Source organism: Rosa chinensis, chromosome 5, assembly GCF_002994745.2.
Source record: "Rosa chinensis cultivar Old Blush chromosome 5, RchiOBHm-V2, whole genome shotgun sequence".
NCBI lineage: Eukaryota > Viridiplantae > Streptophyta > Magnoliopsida > Rosales > Rosaceae > Rosa > Rosa chinensis.
The window spans coordinates 13,992,863-14,005,796 of NC_037092.1; the positions used below are offsets into that span (position 1 = coordinate 13,992,863).

The window sequence follows — 12,934 nt, forward strand, 5'->3', positions numbered from 1 at the left end:
GTCATGGTTTTTTGGGATATACAAGTCTCGAGAAATTTGAAACTCAATAAATTATATTGTCTTACATTAAAGTTTGATTTTATAACGATACCGGGTTTAGACAAGTTGAGATTGAAAGAGATGCTTAAAGTATTATCAATGCACTTTCTACAATTGATTGAAGTGGTCTAAAAGAGGAGCAGAGGAGTGCGCTATTGTTAATGAAATATATATTTTTTAATGTTTTTGAGTTTGTATGGAGATTTATTCGATGAAATTGTAATAAATTTATTAAATACTTGCAGACTCATGCTCCAGACTTCATTCTGAATGCCCTTTTGTACGATTCTAATCGTATTTGATCAATACAGTATCTTCTTTGTTAAAAAAAAACATGCTTAAAGCTTTCACATTTTTTTTTATATTAAAATTAGAACGGAATCGAATTTCTAACGTATCTTAATTCTAACTCAATTTTCAATCTCCCTCTCCTGTCTCCCCCTGTACCCACTACTTGGGTAGCCCAAGCTCATTTTCAATTTTTAATTTAATTTAATTTTTTAATCTTTTTGTGTGGCCTTTTTGGTATTTAGTATTATTATAATGCAATAAATTTGTCTTAAAAAAAAAAAAGGAAGAGGAAGAAAGCCTTAAATAAAAAATGGAGCGGCTAAAACCCCCTAAAATCCATTGTAGGGTTTTGGCAAAACAGGAGTTCTGCACTCTGATTAAGTCTGAAGATCTCACACGCAGACATAAACCCCAAGGTAATTCTCAATCGAACCTCTTTCAATTCAACTACTCATGCAAAAATGCACTTGATTCTGAAAACCTTCTGTGCCCAGAAATCCAATCTCTCCATTTCTTTCTCTATTAGAAATTTATAGCTCCTGTGCATTTCTTACAATAGATCATGGTCTCCTCCGAGCCCCTATGAATCTTCTTCTCTCTGTTTCCAACCCTTTTTCATGTTTATGAATAGAATCCACAAAAGGGTATCCAAAATGATTGCGCAGCTCAACAATCTGGTCCTCTATGCAAAACCTGTTGTTCATGAAAGAACCACTTGTATGCAAAACCCATCTTTCGTTTGCATTGATTTTCGACGCTTTTCGAGTTCTAGGCTTACCCATCATCCAAAGGCCTCTCTTTCTGATTCAACTCAAGTGGTCACCACTTCTCCTTTTGCTAACCGGGTTTCTAGAACTGCTAGAAATGAGGGTCAGGAGGCCCTTTTCGATTACCTGCATTGTACCCGAAGCTTCGGCTTCACTGATGCAGAGCATATTAGCAAGAACTCCCCAAAGTTTCTTGAAAATTTGCTCTCCAAGATTGATAGTGAGAAAGAGGTTGCGAGGACTCTGAGCAGGTTCCTTCGCTACAATCCGATTAATGAGTTTGAGCCGTTCTTTGAGAGCTTGGGTTTGAGCCCATCGGAGCTCCCATTGTTTCTACCAAGACACTTGATGTATCTGAGTGATGATCCTGTTATGTTTGAGAACTTTCAAGCTTTATGTGACTATGGAATACCCAGGAGTAACATTGGTAGGATGTATAAGGAGGCAAGAGAGATATTTGGATATGACTATGGAGTGCTGGCTTCAAAGCTTCAAGCTTACGAGTATTTGGGGTTAAGCAAAGGCACAGTTGTTAAGCTTGTTAGTTGTTGCCCGTTGCTTTTGATAGGTGGTGTCAACAATGAATTCGTGAAGTTTCTTGAAAAACTGAAGTGTTTAGGCCTTGGAATGGATTGGATTGGTGGGTATGCATCAGATAACAGCACGTATAACTGGAACAGAATGCTTGATACAATGGATTTTCTTGATCATGTTGGTTATACGAAGGAGCAGATGTGTAGTTTGTTTGAAAGAAATCCTGCATTACTGTTAGAAGGTTCTGGGAAGAATGTCTATGTGTTGTTTGGCCGTTTACTCAAATTGGGTCTCGAGATGAATGAGGTTTATTCGTTGTTTATGCAATATCCACAGGTCTTGTCAGTTAAGTGCACAAGATATCTTTTGCAGGCAATAGATTATTTGATTGAGGTAGGAATGGCTACAGATGAGATTGCAGATGTTGTAGCCAATGACATGGAATTTCTGAGTTCGTCTCGTCTGAAAAGACCCAATACTGTATGTAGAGAATTAAAGGTTGGGAGAGATGGCCTGCTGCAAATTATTAGAGAAGACCCAAGCAAGGTGTTGAGATTGGCTTCAAAATCTAAAGCTTCAGCTAGCAAGCAAGTAGTATCTCGAGTTCCTTGTAATCACCTCGAGAAAACATCATTCTTGTTGAGATTGGGTTATGCCGAAAACTCAGAGGAGATGATGAAAGCTTTAAAGAAGTTTAGAGGTAGAGGCGACCAGTTACAGGAGAGGTTCGATTGTCTGGTAGAAGCTGGCTTAGACTGCAATGTTGTGATGAACATTATCAAACAAGCACCAATGGTTCTTAACCAGAGTAAAGACGTGATTGTGAAGAAGATAAGTTGCCTAACAAACTGTTTAGGTTATCCACTGGAATCATTAGAGGCATTCCCAGCATATTTATGTTATGACATGGACAGGATTAACCTTAGATTCTCAATGTATATGTGGCTTAGGGAGAAACGTGCAGCAAAGCCTACGTTGTCTTTGAGTACTCTTCTGGCATGCTCAGATGCACGATTTGCAAGATACTATGTAGACATCCATCCTGAAGGTCCAGCCATGTGGGAAAGTTTAAAGAACCAAAAAAAGCTAAGCGCCCAGTAGGATCCTTGTAACTTTTATTTTACTTTTCTGGGTCATTATACCAGCTTATATGAGAAACAGGCATTGCTGATTCGTTCATACTTCTATACAAATTCAATCATGTTAAATTCTGCTCATGTTCTGCTTTATATGGTGGTGATCTTTTTTTTCACCCTTCAGCATATGCCTTATCTTCGCTCCATTTAGTTGGATCTCATACCTCTTATCTGTTAGAGTCTCTCCCACATTCTCCCCTTGTTTCTGGTTATTCAAGTACACATGTCAAAAGAAATAAAAAAAATAACAGGATCTAATTTACAAGTTCGGAGTTGGACATAATTGGTCTTGGACCATGTAGTCTACGACCATGTAGTCTACATGGATCTTTTCTGGTCTAAGATTTCATTTGCGATAAATCCCATATTTGCCAGCACAAGCTGTTTAGGCTTGTGATAATTTCCAACAAGTATGAGAAATCATGTTCACTTCCCCTTCATTCCAGTTGAAAAGGCCGCCTGCATTGGGCCAAAGTGAAAACAAAGGCAGTGATGTGAAAAGGATTCTCTTAATATTATTATGAATACAAAGCCATAGCATTTGCTTTCAAGAGCTCAAATTGATTATGTATGAGTATCAAATGGACAGACGAGATAGGCAAAACTAATTTTCACTGATCAATATGCCAACTACTCAGAATCATCTGCTACAGGACAGAATTAGGACAACTAGGCACTTGCTAGTTTGTAGAAGTAGTTAACAGGGCAATTTGCATCTGCTGAGATTTTACAGACGGGAGCAACACTAGTTGCTCGTAAGTAACTTTAAAAAGATTTACTCGTAATTGCAAGGCTTATTAGATACAATTTACTTGCCCTACACTATTTCCTAGTCTTGTGATTTACACCAACTTTTTTTGGAGACGAGGTGGATGATGAGGAAGTCAACCCAGAGAGGTTGAGTTCGGCTTTGTCCTTGCTAAATGCCTTATGGACTTCGTCCTTGAGCTCCATGAAACGCATCCTCTTTATTTTCTGCTCGTCAGGGGTGCCCGTCTCAAGGAAAAACAAATCAGGTAGGTCATCCTCCATAAACTTATCCAGGACTTCTGAGCAATGGGGGAAATAGCATCTACCCATGTTGACTGCCACCAACAAAAAGGCTCAAGTAAGAAGTACAACTATGACAGAGAAAATGTTTTTGCCTAGCAGACTAAATGCTTGAAATCATGAGGCTTCGAAGATAATTATAACTATGATAACGCAAGTGCTTTTAACAGGCAGATTGTAAATGCTAAAAGTCACACCTAACTAAAACAATATATATCCTTCCTACATTGATGCTTCCTCCTGAGAAGTCAGGGCTTACTTTTCAGTGTACGAGGACAACGTACTATTGGCAAAAAGGGTACCCAATTGGTCATATGATGAATACAGTAAAATGAAAGGATAATAGAACAACAACACAAAAATAATGATCTTCTACAGAAAATGGGAGAGGGAGGGAGGAGGGATTTCAACGTTTCTTCAAAAGCTGGGTTAAGGGATGTGAACACTTGATTGTGTATTAGTTTTACAAGCTATATCAAACTCTTCTTCTGCGAAGGCATGACTAAGCTTGAACAAACAAATTACCAGGTTGTAGAAAAGCACTTACTGTGTATTCAGACACTAAAAGTATGTAATTACCTGTTTTCATAAGGGATTCCAACCTAGAATGGAGTCTTTTCTTCTGCACAGTGGGGGTCTCGTTTAAATCAACCTCCATCAAGTTCCCACTTGAGCCTTTTGATGGCAACTCAGACGTTGTCTCGGATTGAGCAACGACCATGGCTAGCTTGGCTTCACTAGGGAAGAACAAACGGGCAAAAGCCACTGCAATAAATAATGCAAGTCAGGCCTTATCCAATAAAGCAAAAGGTGTCATATAAGAGATTCAGACGCACACAAAATCAATCAAAAGAAGCAACAATGAAATGATAGTTGACGTATGACCAATGTGATATAAGAGGACTGCACATCTGCACCTACAAAGAGAGTAATGAGAACTAGAAGAAAACAGAATCTAATAGCCTGGGTAAGAGCTATTTGTTTTGGGTCAACCGCTCCTTGACATAAGCCATAATAAATAAGCAACAAAAAATAATGTACACCACACACAAAAATCATACACAAAGATATAATCTCCAATTTACTGGTTTCTTCACTATAAAACTGTAACAAGAGAGTGATTACCAACAACATATTAAAGTTCAAATAAAAAGCTACGTGATATAAGACCTCGAAGCAAAAAATTTGTTTTCTTTTGAAAGAATTAACCAAAAGACCAAGAAATTTCTGAGAAAAAGCTACTGATTATGACCTACCATTATGATGCCCTTCACTAACCAAATTGAGAAAATGTCTAAGAAGCCTTACCTCTGTTCTCCAGGTACAGCAATTTCATGTGCAGATCATCAGCCATTGTTTGGGAAGACATAGATGCATTTCCCGCCATTGGATTCCTCCGCATTTCTCTCTCTAGAACATCAATGCAAATTCGATCCTTGTTCGTTTCTTGCCCCTTCCCTGTTTTTGAATGATAATCCTTTGCCCTTGTCAACCGCCGGCAAATACTAACCGCACTCTGACCATCTGATGTCAGCTCTGATGCACGAGCTCCTTTACTAAGAAGCAATACTACAATTGATGGCTCTTTGCGCATCACAGCAATGTGAAGCACGGTATAACCCCGAGAATTCCGAAGGTTAACATCAGCCAGACCCAAGGCAAGAACTTCAGTAACAATCTTAGGATCACAGTAAGCTGCAGCGTAGTGGAGAGCATGGGCCTCATCTAAGGTTATATTCGACTCAGATAAAAGAAGTTTCACAAGTTCAACATCATCTGAGTCCAATGCCTTATGTATTCGCCTGATTCTTTTTTCACGCAAGGGGTCCACAGGCGGCGTGTTCAGTCCACCATCATGTTGAGAATCATGACGGAGCAAATTAATTTTCTCTACAACCTCATACGGAAGTTCCTTGTCAATACAGATGCTATCAAGATCTGATCGTGCCACTCTCTCTATAGAATGAGTGAGAAGCTCGCTCAACTGACAGTGGAAAGCAACCAAAAGGATTGGGATAACATCTTCTGCCAGAGCTTTCCCAACAAAATTAAGAAGGCGTCGCTGCAAATACATACACAACCCAATTAGAACAGTTTCCATTTTTCTTTTTAACTGAACAAATAATTTATCTTTAACTTTTATGAACGAATTAAATAGCAGTGATGAAAAAGTACTACTGAAGTTATAAATTCACAGTAAGAGAAGATAGCCTATTGGCACTCTTTTTACATGCTAAGAATAGATAGCCTATTGGAAAGTCTATGTGGTTAATCATATGCCTCCACGCCCCTCACAACGACCTTCTGCCACTGTAAGTTTAACAGTTTAAGAATAGAGCTTTTATTTTTAAATGATGCCATTCCAAAGTGAATCTCAATTTCTATTCATTAGTATTACTTTACAAAGAGATAGATAGATTTTGTATGAGTTAATTTTTTTGGGTAAACTCATTTAAAAGGCAACTTTTACTATCTCTCCAGAGATCAATGAACTTGTACAGTTTACTGATTGCTAATAGTGATAAAAATCTCAACCAGAATCACAAAATAACAGAATACCAACCTCGAATATTGAAACCAGATCTGGCATTTGGAAAATGGAAGAGGCATACATCAATTCCACAGCAAAATTGATTGCAGGTCTACATGAGTCATGGGCGCATACATTGTGCACGCAAGTTGACACCTCCACGGGAGAAGGCTTCAGCTTTCCAGTATACACGTAGCTCAAGAAAACCGAAAATGCTTCATATCCAATGTCACCATAAGGGAGCAAATCCTTCATACTATACTTTGGTTTGCTCGGTTTGCCCTCCTTCTCAGAAGACCCCTTTTCTTGCTTGAATAGTTTGCAAAAAAACTTACTCCTAGAAGCTAATATACATCGGTGAACACCAACAGATTCTCCCTCAACTATGATTTCAGCATCACAATAATCACAGCCAGAATCACCCAAGAGCTGGTCCAAACTAAGGCTAAGCTTGGTCAAACTGATGACTTCAAGACTAGGCAGGGCTTCAAAGGATGATAAGTTGTGGCTGATTGAACCATTTGATATATGGGAAGGTGAAGTGAAGCTCAAAGAAGATGATGGCTCAGCTGAATTGGCCATTAATCTACTTTAGACCTAAAGCTGGAGCCTAGGATGCATCAACTGAGTGCATCAACTAGTTCCCTTGAATGGCCAGACCCCAAAAATCTATTGATTCTAAGAACTTCAGATATAACCCTCAAGTCACTATGATCTTGCTGATTCAATATAGTAAAAACTCTCCAAGTAAAAGTGTTTATTAGAAAGAAAAAGCAGTGCAATACTCAGAGAAAAACAGAGCACTCAAAACTTAAACAAAGGGGATGATCTAATGTGATGCAAACTGGAAATTAACAAACTTTCAACACTCAAGAGAAACAAAACCATCTTTCAAGTTTTGGGTTACCTTTTAACATACAAATTAGAGCAAGATAGCAAGACCAACTATCTCAAATTGGGATCAACCAAGAACAGTCTTCCAATAAAATGTTATCTACCAAATGCCTACACACTTCACTCACTGAATTAGCACCAAGTAAAATGTTTGGTAAGATCTAATTTCTCTTAAGAAAGCTTGTATATAAATAAATAAAAAATAAAAAACTTATACTTGCACAAAAAGCAGTTAGTTTCCTGTCAAATCCCAGTTGAATTTCAATGCCCAGAATCAGAAACACAGTGTAGAAACGGAAAAGGACAAACCTTCACAACATTAAGTGACAAAAACACAAACTTTCCCAGAAGCAAAGGAAGCTTCAATCGTAAGATAATTGAGAGGCAAAAGGATGACCGACCCAATGGCCTCCAGAAGCTTCATTTTTCGCTTTCAAAGGTACAGAGAGAGAGAGAGACACACACACACACAAAGATCAGAGTTTTATTATTTATTTTGTTGCCAGACAAAGAGAGAGAAAGCTGTGAGAGAGAGAGGAAGTAGAAGAAGAAGAAGAAAGAGAGTAATTTCGTTAGGGGATGAAGTCGCTTTGGTGACGATGAGGATGGCATCAGCGATCCCAGCTGGGGTGTGATGACGTACACAATGGCGTCACAGCAGATGGGTGTGAAAATAAAAATAATAGAAGTCTTTTGTGGCGGAAGCCATCTTCAGTTCGGCTGCAGGGCCAACAGGGCGTCATGACTACTACGTTGGAAATTGCGTGAGAAAGAGAGAGCGCGGAAAAGTACAAGGATGGAGTTGTTATTTGGTCACACACGTCCAAAACCAGTGAGTTATAATTAAGGAGCAAAATATGTCACTCATGAGGTGGAGTTGTTTCTCAGTAAGCACACCAAGCAGAGATTTTTCTGTTTGAGGAAGGAAACTTATATGGAGCGAGATCAAGTGGATTACTTAATGTTTAATGTTTAGTGGTGAATTATGAACAGGGATTTCATTAAATTTTCTTTGTAAAAGAACCGATTTGATTTATATATATATGGAAAGTTGTGATTTATATTCGGATTATGCTATTACCGCCGGATGTAAATCTTTCTTCTTTTTGCTTTAACTTGTGAGCTATGAGCACATATTTTCTTCATTCCGTTAAATTGGAATTGTCCGATTCCGTTTTGAAAGCAATAACTGAGGGGACATAATCTTTTGTCTATAACACTTTTGACTACAAGCGTCTATCTATCCGATGACTCTCATTGAAAAGATTCTTTGTGAAAATTAATAAGAAGTTGCAAATAATTTTCAGATAATTAAAATATTGAATAGAAATGTATAGCAGTTGCTCTCATATATAAAACCGCCATTGTATTATTTGACCATCAAATCGTATCAGATAGTGATGACTAAATCTCATTAAAATCGTCAAAAAATAAAATTAATAAATAATGATCTTTACTCATTCGCTTTTTTTTTTTTTTTTTAAGATATTCAACCTAGGATATTTCATCTAACGTTCTAATACACTTTTCATTACTAAATGTATATGACTCCAACCATTGACACCTCAATAGGAAAGTCACAACAAGTTTTTGAGTCATTTATGAATTGGATAGAAATGAAAAATGATTGTCTCCACTTGTTCATGCATTTGACCTTCCTATCATATGTCTTCTACTAAGTTGGTGTGGCGGCTACTGCTCGAAACTGTGATGGAGTTGTGGTTGGTGATAGGAGCATAATTATGCGATGTTTATAACATTGATCTTTATACTTTCTTTGTTAGTTTAGTGTATTTTCTAGTTCTTTACTTTGTTTATTTGTTTTATGGGTTATCTTGGAGCAAAGAAGAAGAAAAGAAGCAAAAGAGGGATTGAAAGGCAAATTGGCAAATCTGCCTGTGTAGATCAATCAACTTCGAGAGATCACTGAGACCAGCTCAGAATGAATTAGATGTTGATCTTTATATTGATGGAAAGCCTCACATGTCTAGTTTCCATATCTTTTTACGGTTCATCAATATTATTTTTCTAGAAGAAGTTTTGGCCAATTTAGTGCGAGAAGGTTAGGCTGCACGTGAATCTGAGGTTGGACGAAAATTTATGTTTTGAAGCCCAAATCACACTGAGAAGTCCGAGGACGAGTTTGCGTTTTATATTCCCACTTAATAGATACAAATGACAAGACGTGAATGGTTGAAATGAGTCATCAAATCAAGAGCCAATAGGAAAATTCCACCTAAGCACGCTAACCTTAATTCTTTTAGGTTTTGGATTTCCTACACAACAAGAAAGATGAAGGCAACCTCTAAGCATATATAAGGATATCCATATGCAACAGCTGGCTCTCTCTCTTCCTCCCATATTTTTATTTTGTGTTTTTGATTCCAACTATGTGTGACTAATTTTTCAGTAGTTAAGGGGCAGTTGAGGCCCTTAGACATGATTCATAACATGCTTTGACATTCAATCTGTTTTCCAATTAATGAAGTTAAGGTTTTGTTTACTGTTTTCTCATTGATGAATTCTATGTGTGTGTGCTTTGGAGGCTTACTTAGTATGCATGCCAGGGTTCTAATACTTTGATTGTTTGATGCCTGGATCAATAGTTGGATTCCTCAAATTGTCTAGAGAAGTAATTGGTAGTTCTCACTAGCAAGTAAACAAAACCCTAGCGAGGCGCTAAGTTATTTGCTATGCCTAGTGATTGCTCAAACTCTTTTCAAACATAATGATCGCTGCATGTATAATCTAATAAACGTACCTTTAGGTTGCATTGCTTGGGAATAGTGTAGGTGTAGAGCACTTCCTGCCTAGCGTACAAAGTAAGAAAGGGTAATAGGTTGTGTTCAAGAGTACCGAGCCAACCTGAACATCTTCAACCGAATTAATTGGTTATAAATTGGACACAATGTGTTGTGTGTGATTGTTGGGGGTGGATACTTCCTTCCTAGCTAGTTTCATCATCTTGATATCAACCATTCTCAAATCAGTTTTTTTTTTTACCTCCCGTTCTCTATTTTCCTTCATGTATTTAATATAGTAAATCAACTCCAAAAATTTCTAAATTTTGTGTGCTGGACGCCATGTGTGTCTAGTACATCCTTGTAAATTTTTGTATTTTTCTGAGTTGTTTTGGTTAGGTTTTAGTTTGTTTTTCGAATGTTGTTTAGTAGGAGCTGCAGTCACGTTTTTGTGACTTTTGTTGAAGCATTTAGTTTAACTTAATCTTCTGCATGAGACCCTTATTTTCCTACACTGCAATTGACATATTTACAGGAGAATAAGGAAAATCAATAGGTTTTAATTTAGCTATCAATTGGTGGAAGTCATCTTTCTACTTCAGCTCCAACTCCTTTGTATGCAAAAGTATTAGCCACATGCTTGAATGTTCATCTTGCTCAAAAGCTTATAGCAGATAAGTTCCTCTTCGAATCAGATTCAGTTCAACTTGTCAATCTCCTTTGACATTCTTCTCTATCTTCTGATTGGGTTGTTATGCCCTTGATTGATCATATAAGAGAGCTGACAGTTGCTATTCATTCCTACAGCTAGACTTGGTCCAGCAGATTGGCAAATCAGGCTACAGACCATGTTACCTGTTGGCTCGCAAGAATAAGTGCACGACTGATTGGTTGATTTAGCCTCCTTCGTCTGTCTCATATCCTCCTTTCTGAAGCAGTTCACGCTCCTACTTAGTTTGTTTACAGCTTTGTTTGTTTGGGCAGCGTGTTTGCTCTTTGTATTTAGCTTTCAGTTTGCTTTGTAAGTTGGTTGGTTTTTAATGCATTTCTCCTTTGTCATAAAAAAAAAAAAAAAAAAAAAACATTGATTACTAGATTCGATCGTAACAAATTAATTGATAGTAGGCTAGTCGCATAATGATTCTAGAGATTTTGGGATACAAACGTAATGTCGCTACAAGGGCTGTTCAGGTCCAGCGTTGTGGCAGCACAAGACCTCTAAAAATTGAAGATCTCTTAATTTCCAATACATGTGAGTATGTACAGTAGCTTGCACATAGGGGTCATCATTTGGCCCTTAGGCCCTAAACTCATCAACCCCGCCCGCCCCGTAAGGCCGAAGCCCTACCTGCCCTTGCATTAGGGCGGGTCGGTCCGGCCATTTTTCAAATAGGGTAGGGTAAGGGCCCTGGAAATGAAGCCCGGCCCTGCTCATTTGAGCCCGTAAGGGCCAAGCCCGGCCCGACCTTTAAGCCCCCCCAAACAAGCCCTACTCTTTTCTATTTTTTCTATTTTCTAAAGGGAAGTTATATTCATACCTCTAAAATTAGTAGTTGGACCTCCTTCAATTTTTGAACATTTAACAATCCTATTTTACCCTTGATACAATAAAGCTGGAAAAAAAAAAAAAAAATCCTTCAGTTAGTAGGCGTCTTTCTCCATGCTTCTTCTTCTCTCTCTCTCTCATGCAAACAAAGTACAATTTTTAAGGATTTTCTATTACTAGAATTCTATGTTTTGAATTCATAAATATTGATAATAACACCCAATTTGAGGAACAACTGAACGAGCAAACTCATAACTGATCTCATAAATGTTTTTTTTTTTTGGTGAAAACTGAAATTTATTACTCAACTTAAAGCTGCACATAAGAACAACTTGAATATAGTCATACTCTCCTAAATAGAAGACATAACTCAACTAAGCCGGCTAATCTTCCTCTTCCTACTAAGAAGGAAGAACAAAAAATCGGTGCTGACACTACACCAAAAATGGTCTTTTACTGCCCACAATGTGTGCCGTAAAAGGGTATTTACGGCGCACAGAAGCAGACTGTAAATGCCGGAGCCATAAAAGACGTTCCACATTTACGGTACACTAAAATGCGCCGTTAAAGTGCATCCAAGAACGCTGTCAAAGTGATATCGGAAATGTCACTCATGTTATTTACGGCACATGTTGCACGCCGTAAAAGACTTTCTATTTAAGGCGTATAATGTGTGCCGTAAAAGAGTGATTGAGTTCCTATTTAAGGCGCAGCTTGCACGCCGTAAATAAGGTTTTTTTTAATAAAAAAAAAAATTATATTTTTACCAATTTCACATTTGTATCACCATATCCATATGACAAATTAGATGTAAGAGAAACATTTCAATCAGATTATCGTTATAAGTAATTTCATTTACAAAATGACAATTAAAAATGTACAAGTAGCAGTAGTCATTACATCAATCAATCAAACTCTAACTGTACAAGTTCAATTCACATATCAGTTTCACTTCAGCAAACAGATCAAAGACTACCACCCTCCCTGCAGGAACATAATGTAAAAGTGTCTGGAAAGAAGTGTGTTCCATTGTTAATGACAACAGATAAATAAAAGGGAACAATATTTCAAAAAAAAAAATTGTAAATATAACCTTCATTTGTGCAATGGATCATGTGAAAATGACCACCATTGCAGAATTAGTCATTAGCATACCAAAACATAGTAAAGTCCAGTGACTTTCCAGCAACACTACAAGTAATTGACATAAGGAAGTCATCATAATCAAGGTCAAAAGTGAAAAATACTTGTAGCACAAATTCTAGATAGTTGAAATTAACTAACTCTATTGGTAACTTCATTAAAGTTCTTTCAAACTGATCTCAAAACATTGGAAACTAAATTTCAAATATAGTGGTCAAAGTTCTGGCTAACAGATAGTTTATGCAGCTTCTTGATTTATCGTA

The 12,934-nt window shown here is 37.5% G+C and overlaps 2 protein-coding genes across 3 annotated transcripts; one reads left to right on the forward strand and one right to left on the reverse strand.

Moving 5' to 3' along the window:
- Positions 1-625: 625 nt before the first annotated feature.
- LOC112202106 (transcription termination factor MTEF18, mitochondrial) lies at positions 626-2,839 on the forward strand. 2 transcript variants are annotated; one of them, XM_024343021.2, is made up of 2 exons: positions 629-746; positions 962-2,839. In XM_024343021.2, the coding sequence occupies exon 2, from the start codon at positions 984-986 to the stop codon at positions 2,730-2,732; it is 1,749 nt and encodes a 582-aa protein (XP_024198789.1). In that variant the 5' UTR covers positions 629-746; positions 962-983; the 3' UTR covers positions 2,733-2,839. The 2 variants fall into 2 exon arrangements, with proteins under 2 accessions (XP_024198788.1, XP_024198789.1); XM_024343020.2 differs by having other exon boundaries at positions 626-2,839.
- Positions 2,840-3,307: 468 nt separating this feature from the next.
- On the reverse strand, positions 3,308-6,929 carry LOC112202107 (BTB/POZ domain and ankyrin repeat-containing protein NPR1). The gene is made up of 4 exons (XM_024343022.1): positions 6,381-6,929; positions 5,126-5,879; positions 4,397-4,582; positions 3,308-3,852 (listed from the first exon to the last, which is right to left on the reverse strand). The coding sequence occupies exons 1-4, from the start codon at positions 6,927-6,929 to the stop codon at positions 3,590-3,592; spliced, it is 1,752 nt and encodes a 583-aa protein (XP_024198790.1). The 3' UTR covers positions 3,308-3,589.
- Positions 6,930-12,934: the final 6,005 nt, after the last annotated feature.

Coding starts and splice junctions, on each gene's coding strand:
- LOC112202107 (XM_024343022.1), bottom strand. CDS start 6,929: ATGGCCAATTCAGCTGAGCCATCATCTTCTTTGAGCTTCACTTCACCT. Junction 4,583..5,125: donor GCTGTACCTGGAGAACAGAG/GTAAGGCTTCTT, acceptor TATTTATTGCAG/TGGCTTTTGCCCGTTTGTTC. Junction 3,853..4,396: donor GGAATCCCTTATGAAAACAG/GTAATTACATAC, acceptor TGTTGGTGGCAG/TCAACATGGGTAGATGCTAT.
- LOC112202106 (XM_024343020.2), top strand. CDS start 948: ATGTTTATGAATAGAATCCACAAAAGGGTATCCAAAATGATTGCGCAG.